This window comes from Rhagoletis pomonella, unplaced genomic scaffold, assembly GCF_013731165.1.
Source record: "Rhagoletis pomonella isolate Grant_MI unplaced genomic scaffold, Rhpom_1.0 Rhpom_scaffold_00590, whole genome shotgun sequence".
NCBI classification, from domain to species: Eukaryota; Metazoa; Arthropoda; class Insecta; order Diptera; family Tephritidae; genus Rhagoletis; species Rhagoletis pomonella.
This window is the reverse complement of record NW_023459144.1, coordinates 15,930-26,261: the sequence shown is the minus strand read 5'-3', so window position 1 is coordinate 26,261 and position 10,332 is coordinate 15,930. Positions and strand designations below refer to the sequence as shown.

The 10,332-nt window shown below is 32.8% G+C and overlaps 1 protein-coding gene across 1 annotated transcript; it reads right to left on the bottom strand.

The window, feature by feature from the left end:
* Positions 1–6,280: 6,280 nt before the first annotated feature.
* LOC118751194 (phospholipase A1-like) lies at positions 6,281–7,473 on the bottom strand. Its single transcript, XM_036485970.1, is given in 4 exon segments — positions 6,281–7,001; positions 7,090–7,151; positions 7,153–7,364; positions 7,434–7,473. Coding segments are annotated over 4 exon segments (1,035 nt in total).
* Between the last annotated feature and the right edge of the window lie 2,859 nt (positions 7,474–10,332).

The window sequence follows — 10,332 nt, the reverse complement described above, 5'->3', positions numbered from 1 at the left end:
GCCAATAAAAATTAATTGCAATTAATTGCAATTATTGAGAAATATTCGACACTCTTTCACAGTGGGTATTCACAAAAACACTTTTCCATAAAGAATAACTAACTCCCTTGTTAAATAGCCTTAAATAAAATAAAACGAGTATTTTTAGCGACGATAATTATTTATTATTTTACCAAGTTTGCAAAAATAAAAGTTTTGATGAGCGTTTTGTTGTTAAGCGATTGCGTTTCTCGGTGGCTGTAGCACCAGCTCTTGAAAAAAGACGCTCAGCAGCAGTGCACGGACTTCGAAAAAATAAATATTAGTAGATTTTACATACAAAAAGCGGCAGAAGTTGGTAAATTTTTATAGAAACAGTATTCAGTAGTATTTACTCATAAAATATAAGTTGTATTTTATTATGAAACAAAAAATTATTTCACATCAATAAAACATTCAACAAAAAAAAATATTTATATAACAAAAAATTATTTCACATCAATAAACCCATGTAGAAAATATTCAACGAAAAACATACTTACTTTTCGTACAAAGTCTCAAATGTGCGGTTAAATGACTTTTTTATATATAATAAGCAATACTATTATAAAAATAATTAAAAGATATTAAACAAACAAAAATAACAAAAAGTCGTGTTTCCATTATTTTGGTGTATGTATGTATTTTTATGGCTTATTTAGTACAAGGAACAAAAATTCCGTCTACAATTTAAATTTTTTTAAAATACTGAATTAATTTAGAGGCGGCTCAAACAATTTCTACCCACTACAAAATTCTTTGATTCAAATTTGATTCGAAATGCTTAAAGTTTATAACCAATTACGTTTGGCAGTTTTTAGATCTTCATTATAGAGAATGAGCGTTCTGCAGAGGCACTACTGTGGGGTAAAACCTCTAAGGAGTACATAAACTCACTTACATATTCAAATAAGGTTCATTCTAAAACATTTTTTCAATCCCTAACTTTGTCCATCATTTTACAAAGTCGTGAGAATATATGGTTTCTCTTTTAGCTTTGTCATATAGCATTAATGATCTCCATTCATTGTTAAGTATTTCTACGGAAGTCTGATGAAATGGAAAGTTGCTTTAAAGCTGCAGAAGAACACAAATTAAAAGAATGGCAAGCGCAATCCACAAAAAAAAAACATACATTGCTATTTATTTCTTGCAGTTTTCATTTGACGCTTTCTTTTCTTCCTGCCATTACTGCTGTCAGTGCAAAGTCCAACTATGTTTTTTGCCCGTATGTCTAATGATTCGATATAATTTATAAAAGCCACACGGAAGGTATCGCACAATGATTGTTAAGGTTTTTGTCATTCAGATATCTGTTCCTTCATCAATAATAATGGAGAAATTCTTTAATCGAAGCTCTTCTGCCAGTTCATTTCGAATAAACGGACCAACAATTACATTAACAATTCCTCTGGCTTTTTTAGAACAGCATTTTACAAGCTTGTCAGACGCAGTAAAGTTATAACAAAAAAATTTTTAAGAAATCCATTATTGTAAACGACAACGAGTAATGAACGTATTTTCTCGAATTTTTCGGGCGCTATATTTCTTGAAGAATCGTTGATTTTTATTTTTCTGGAAGGATTCTCATCAAAGTGTCTCTCCGCATTTATGTCTTTGGTAGTTTTAGCATGGCGGCTCAAATTAGTGGCATCATTAACTAACAGCTGTTGGCATAGTTTGATAGAGTTTATTAAACTCTTTTAACCAACTCCTGTTTGTTTCCCAGTCCGTTTTATACTTTTTCGAGTATTTCCTTTTAGTACAGGTATTTTAGCAAGAAGAAGGGAATGAATCGCACTCTTCACAGGTATCAGTTTCATAAGAGGAAGTTGGAAGATTATTTTTCTTCAGCTGAACGGGCATATATTTCTGTTGCAAGCATGGGTTGCCTTGTGCTCTTTTTTCACAAAAAAAAACTATAGAAAATCATAGTAGAAAGCATAGCCAATATCTTAAGAACTGCGTCTACCTGAAGGAAATTTGACTCAAGAAAATGTCTTAGATATCACTTGTGCGTCATTATATGGAGTTTTCGCTTTCCATTAGAGCTGCATACTGGCCTTAAGTGTTTAATGGAACGTTTTTTAAACAAACGTAATAATCTATTAATGAAACACAAAGCTACGATACAATTAAATCGTTAATTGGAAAAAATAATCGATTAATTTAATCAAATGATTAATCGCTGCCATGCCTACTCAGCCGAGTCTGACGCATTCCCGGAACAACTCGACCTTACCATTACTACCTTTTTTGGTTAAATAAATACTTATATTTTTTTTTTATTCGTGCAAAAAACCTGATCTTCCCTCTCACTGAGTTAATTATGATGTAGTAAACTGAATTTTCTAAATCCGAGCGTAGTATACAACGTGATTTGCTAAGTTAAAAATTCCACGAATCTTCCTCAAAGAACTGTCTAGACGAAATGATAAACAATTATATTCACTTTGTAGTCTACAGCCCGCGGGTGCCTTCGCGATATTAGTAGCCTAGTTATTCTCGGCTATCTACAGGTGAATTAAGACTGCGTAGCATTCGATCTGCATTGCACTTCAGCGAAGCTGGTAATCCTTTCAATGACTTTTGCGTATGCGAGCTGAGGAAAAAAAATTCCTACGCTCTGTAATTTTTTAATTAAATACTTAAGCTTTGTACACACCATAAACCACAGCTACCATAGAATGCAGGATGGAAAAGAAAGTAGAAGTAGAAAGAACCTTTGCAAAAAATAAATGCGTTCATTGCGTATACGAATGTATCAAAATATGTACGTACGTACATATGTGATAAAACTCCTGCTAAAGTACATAGGTGCATACTGGGGCGTAGTCAGGATTTCGGATAACAGAAACATTTACAGCGATAACTTGAAGGTGAGACACACAATGGCTAGAGGCGTTTCCTGTGTGTATTCTTTCGTACATATATAGGCCATGCTAAACACTATTTTTCCCACACGCTTATTCCCCACTGGAAACTTCGATTTGGCCAAACTGGTTACCTCTCTTAATGGTTATGCCTTAATTGAGAAAAATAAATAAAATTTTTAGTGTGCTTTCGGGGCCATTTTGTTCTTCTAAAAGACTTATAAGTTATTTCATAGAGAAAGCGCTAGTATTTTGGCTGTTGGCAGACCGAGAAAATTGTGGTATTACTTTGGTCCAAGACGCATACCTAAAAAAAAACTCTCTTATAATAGTAGATAATAAATTATCAGACCCAATGTACACATGTGAAAAATTTAAGTCCAAATTTTAATGCTCTCACCCACTCGTTATTTCGAAATCAAAAAATATTTAGAAAACTTCTGTTTCTTTGCAGTAGATTCCAATAATAATAATACCCAATTTTTTATTATTATTTTATTTTTTCTATTTTTAAATACTAACTATTTTTTGTATGTTTTAGGTAAACTATAAAAAAATAGTTAATATTACGAAATAGTTAAGTAAATCGAAAGTTATTGATCTTCGAAAATCCCATATCATTTCTACGAAAATCTGTTTTTTCCCCCATATAAAATGCATGGAAAATTTTCAATGACCCCTAAATATTTTTTTTTATTTCAAAATAAAACAACAGGGGTGCATGTTTTTTCGGTGTAGAACGATCAAAGTGGATGAGAGCTTTAAGAGCCGGCTTCATCGGCTGAAAACCCATTTATCTTTTTCGCACGTTGGTCTTTCACACGGTCTTGAAAATGCCAATGTGTACGGAGTCAATATTCAAATGCATAATCCAAGAACCAATAATATAAAATATTTATAATATTTCTTTAATTAATTAAGAAAACATAAATCTGAAAAACCTTATGGTGTTGTATTATTAAATCAAAAGTAAAAACAGTAGTTTATTGACAAAGAGTGGGCATCTCCTCGCTCAATATCCGCCTGGCTACGCCACTGTATACAAACACACACAAATAGGTATACACAAACCAGCGTGCTGGAGTTGCGCATCTGTTAAAAAAAAAATGCATTTATCTAAATGTGAAAAAATTCCATTCATCAAGTACCTACATACATACACACTTGTATCGGGCATAAAATGCTTCAAATTTCCTTCACGTATTTCTCTAAGCATTTACGCAAGCTTTTTTATAAATATTTACGTACACAATTAAATTTATACATACATACATTTGTATATACGTAAATATGTGCAAATTTTGATGGGAGTATGAATGAAAGCCTTTAAAGGAAACATTTAATACAAAAGAGAGATATGCATAAATAAATTTAAGAAAAAAAAATCCCCAACTGCGCATTCAAACATAACTGTATGTAGGCTGATAAAAATAAAATACTATAAGTAGATACCCTGCGGTCCTCTCTTTTGTGCGTCAACACATTATCATAACTGTTTATTGCACGCACCACAGCACTCAAAATTGTCCATGAAAAAGTGCTTAAAATAAATAACTTTTGTTTACATAATTTCTCAGAAGCCTTGACAACTTTGAATATGTATTCACTACATTTACGAATGGCATTCGCGAAGGGGTTAAAAATATATATTTCAATTACCGAAAAGTCGGTTTCATTCGAAATCATTTACACAAATTTGAGAAGAATATGCAGCATCATTTAGATTTATTAAATAGCTATTGCGTCAATTGCTCTAGAAATAAGGATATTTTCGTATGTTAATGTCTTATTAACCCATTAAACATAAAAGTGACGTATACAGAATCGGGATTTTTTTTTTCTAATTTTAACAGCAAAACTTACCTTTTATTATGTTGTTTTAGTAAGACTATGAATTATTATTAGTTAACCTCACAACTTCAAAATTCTTTCAAAAATAGGTCAGGGATAAGTATAGTTTAGCTCATAGGTTATCCTTTAATTCACATACGCCTCTAAGCCGTATATTAAGGCTTTACGTAACTCCCAAATAGATTAGACTTCTAGTGTTAATAAAAAATAAAGAATACTTTAAAGCGCAAAATGTTTAAAGGATCTTTATTGCAATATGGCTTTGGCAAATTTTATACATACTTTGTGCACAAACAGATCCGTATAATTCGTTCGGTTTTCAAAAATTATGCGTCAAATTAAAGGGCCTTCCGCGTAGGTTTTTGAAAGGGGTTGCCACATGTTGGAAAAATGAGATTCCAATAATCGAGTCCGAAGATTTTGGTGTTAAATATTTAACACCACGTCATCACATTAGTATCGTTCTATCGGTTTTTAAAAATTAGATTAGTTTTTTTTTTTTTTGAAACGGTTGCCATCTGTTTTGAAATTTAATTAAATCCAAATTATATAATAAGTTAAATGACTAATAATAATATGGGTATCAAACGAAACAGCTTTGAAAAGGCTTTATTTTTGACAGACATGCAAAATCGTTGCCACCTTTTGAAAAATTTGATTCAATTTAATTCATAAGTTAATTGATATAGATATGTAACACGCTGTCAAACGCATGAGATTTTAGAAAGTCTTAGTGTAAAAATACTTCTGTAGGGCATTGCCACCTGTATGAAAAGATGAATTATTATACAAAAATATTTAAATGTGAGTGTCAGATGAAAGAGTTTTAAGAAATCTTTGGCTGAAACAATTCAAATATTTTTAAATTATTTTAAGAGCGCGGTAAATTTATTTATTAAGTCAAGTCAATCGAAACAGCTTTGAAAAAGCAAAGGTGCAAGTTTGAAGTAGTTAGGGCTTACCTTTGATTACCGGAATTTTTTTCTGGTGGATCATTCTTTGTATGGAAGAAAATGTGTTAATAAAATATTTCCGAAAATCAAACTTGCACTTTAATATAGTAAAACTTAAGGGACAACAAAACTGCATATTCAATAAAATTCTAAAAAATCAGATTAAAAAGTTTCAAATTTTGATGGGCATTTGTTAAAATTCGCCAAGTTTTTTATGAATATTCTACCAAGTTTTAAATTTTTAAATATATGTTTTTTTTAAATAGTAAGCTACACTTTCTTAAAACATGATAAACATTTTTGAAATAAAGTAAAATAGCCAAAACTTGCTAAATTCAAGCACTCAGTTTTTTTTTTTTTTTTGACTCGCTTAGCTTATTTCTGGTCTTTTATTTCTATCTTACACTTTCAAAACATCTTTTCCCCATTTCTTGTTTTACGTTTGCAATACATTTTTAACCATTTAAATCCATAAAGCAATATTTTTTGTGTATCAGACCATTTATTAACATATATGTATTTATGTAAATCGCATTCTTGAAATGACTAAACTCCATAGACAATAGCGCATTCCCATCACCATTTTCAGACAGCACCATAACCGTAGGGTGCCGAGCTGCGAACAGGTACATAGTATTCACCTGAAACCACGTACGCATTCGTAACTCCACCCATTTTCACACCACTGTATGTACTGCCACATGACTCCTTCACAGCTTCCTGATAGTCTCCACAACGGTTGCTGGGAAAACTATCACGTGCCACTGCCTCTGCGTAGTAGGCCCAGGAGCGAGCATGATCACAAGCGCCAGTCAAATCCCAGACACAGCCAGGTTGACTCTTGCCGCCATTTGGATAAAAAGCGCCCTTACCAATTGGTTTCAGAAAACCCAATTGCCCACCATTGGTATGAATTGACTCCACGTAGGCGGCATCATCGGAACTCAAACGCTTTTTCGGCTTACTATAGCTGAAGAGTGGCAGAGCGGTATCCAAACCAGTAATGGCATGCAGCTGACCGCCTTCAACATTCTTACCAGCATAACCAGCTACATGAGCACCCAAACTGTGGCCAATCACCTCAGTCGTATCCAATGACATACCATGATCCTTTACCAAGTAATTTATCATGGACGCAACTTTCTTGCCCGTCGCCGACACAGCCGATACAGCGGTCGCATATTCGCCACGAGCGCGTCCCCAATCTACGACGATTACATTGTATTTGCCACGGGCCAACCAAGCAGAGCGTATATGATCGTTCATGTCGGCGGAGTAGCTCTGTAACCAGCCATGAATTACAAATCTGTAGGGTGTAATAGAAGAATAATAATATTGCATATTAAGCGATTCGAGCCGGATAATCGTTATGTTTTTTTTTTTTATGAAATTACCTCGTCGGATTGCTTGCATCAAAATCAGAATTTCCAATTGATGTTGCAGTTGCGGTAATTTTTTTGTTTTTTGGTTGGGTTTTGGTTTGTATATAAGTAGAAGGTCACAGGCACTGTTGAAAGTCGACCTTCGATTTCTTGTTGATTTTCTAATTCCTCCAACATGTTTTCGCCCTCGTCAATCGATATCCATTCAAAGGAGCCATCAGCATTGGGTACATACCACCCATTCTCGCCGTTGACACGTTCTTCCTCCGGAATGGGACTAGAAGAGGCTAAGGACGAAAATTGTTGAGCTTGTTTCACTAATTTCAAAACTTTCTACACTTCAGCCGTATAATTACCCGTCAGCACACAGATTGCTGCAATCCAAAATACCTTCATTGCACAGTTATACTCAAATACGAATAAATTTTAGCTGCACTACCAGCAGTTTATATAGTACGGCCCCCATGTTAACTGCATCTGATAACAACTGATTTTTTAATCATTAAAACAAATTAGCTAAATTTACAATTGGTCAGTATGCATTTGACATGGTCATTTTATTGCTACTGATAAAATATTTTTAGAACCTGAGGTAAGTTTAATATTTGGCAAAACATTGATTTCCTGTGATGAAACATTTATTATTTATTTACAACGAATTTTCTCCGAAATATTTTTTTTAAATTACTTTTAAGTTTTTGATAATGATCATTTCGCTTTTGGTTAGTTGGAATTTTAATACTACTAATTACATACCAAACTTATTACAGTCAATTACTGACTTTCGTGTTCACACTCAATCAGTTTATCCAATCCGTATTTGACTAGCTAAGACTTCTGAAACAGCTGGCCAGCCTCCTAAATATTGTCAAGAAATAAACAAATTTCTCGCGTCTGATATTGTGTTACCTACATATTTCATGCGCCTGATGAATTAAGCTAAATTTGATTTTTTAAATACGTGACAACGTTCCTAAATACATATCACAAATTAAACCTTTTAAACCCATTTCATTTGGTATCCGTACTTTTAATAATTGCTTTAATTTATTAAATAATTTGAGCCTACCTTTTTAAACAAGTGGCAACCCTCTTTAATGTTCTAAATATTCAAACTAAGGATACCTTACCACCTTCATTTCACGTCATATTTTAATATTTCATTTCGCTTATGCCTACTTTAATTAAATTCTAATTTTAAAACTTATGGCAACCCTATTCAAAATATTTTAAAACCAAAATCTTGTTAAACCTTTTTCGGCTTACACACATATGGCAATACAAATTTAAATTGGGTATATAATTCACTTAACTCAAGTTTAATTTAATTTCTATAACATATGGCAACCCTCTTAAATAAAGTTCAGAAGAAAATATTTGTAAGCCATATCAATTTATACTCATACTTTAATAATTTATTTGACTTATTAAATAATTTGAGTTTAATTTTTACACAGATGGAAACCCTTATAAATTTTATAAAAGCTCAAACTAAATATTTCTTAATACTCCTTTGTTCGACGCCCATATTTCATATAAATTAATTTTAATCGACTTTGAAGAGAGATGGCAAACCTGTTCAAATTTTTTTTAAACCAAAACCTCGTTAAACCTTTTTCGCGTGACACTTGTATTTTGATATATATTTAAATAATCTAGTACTCTTAATTCAAATAGAAATTAATTATAAAATCAGGTGACAACGCTCCTTCATGCAGTTTGGAAATTTGGAAAGTTTTTTAAAAGCATTTTTGATTTATATTCATATTGAATCTAACTTTGTAACAATGTGGCAACCCTCTGCAAAATATTTTCAAACCACAACCTCTTTCGTCTGGCATTCACATCATTTTCATTTTAATTCTCTGCATTTCTCTAAGTCGAACTTACTTTTTGAAACAAGTGGCAACCCTCCTACATTTAATTAAGAAATAAAGCCCTGATACTATAAGTGTAATAAAAGATTTAACTAAAAAATAACAGGAATTTAATTTTTTTACCAGGGCGCAACTCTTTTTGAAAAAATAAGAGGTTATTGCACATCCACAGGCCGAGAGAGTTTTCGAGAATTTAGGTAATAAAAAAAATTTTCTAATTTCTTCAAAAATTTGTTGCCTTCAAATGCGCAATATTTGTTGAATTTGTAAAAAAAAAATTTCGTGATAATATGTATTTCTGTTGTTCCAAAGAACTTATATCCCGAAGAACCTATATACGACAGAGTTGCAGAATAGGGGTGAAGGAATTCACTAGCGGCGTTGCTTGCAGCGTTAATTTTACATGATCTATAAGCCTTTTATAAGGTAATTATACACTATATAATACCTTATTATAAGGGATTATGTAAGCCTTATTTTACATGAATTATAGACTTAGGCATAAGAGTATCTCTCAGAGAAGGAGAGCAAACCTTATGAGCCGATGACATCAACACAACGAAAGCAGTTGTGGAATAAGGAATGTTTCATACAACTGACTTTTCTAACAGTTTTCAGACATTAAAATTTAAACCTTATGATCATATAAAATAAGTTTTATATAAAGCGCAAATTTTTTGGGGGGATTCACTATAGCTGACATGAGATGGCGCACAAATTTTGTGTGGTATTTAAAAGAAACGAAACACCGAATTTATAATGTTGTGATAGACGGAAGACGGAAGACGAGCCTTTTTGATGTCCATTCTATGCGAGGAGCAAACAGAGAAGGAAAATAAGGGCAGAATTACGTGACTGCGAAGAACTTCAGCTGCTGTCAGATAATACTGTGGTTCGAAAATTCGACCAGAAAATAAGGCATCAATCACATGATTTCAATACCGGAGCTGATTCCTGTAGAGACGAAGATGGAAATCTGGTAAAAGATGCCCAATGGAGTAAATTGCGAAAATTTCGATTATTTTTACCACTTTTTCAAAGTTTCCGGAATTAAATAACTCGAAATTTAGGAGGTGTACGTGTCAAACAGACCTCAGATTCAGATTCAGCGGGTCGAGGGGTGAAACGAACCTCTGAGTAAAAGCAGTGTTATTAACTATCAGTACGAGAACAAATCTAGCGCGAGCATTTCCTATGATGACGTCACACGAACAGCTGATTCTGCCAAATTCGCCAAACACAAAGTAGCGGTACTGCTGAATGCGCCACTTCTCTGCAGTTATTCTACATACATACGTAAGATTTATAACCCTGTTCGCGTGTGTGACAAGTACCGAAGATATGTAGTACATATGTATTTATATTTAAGCTGTATTAA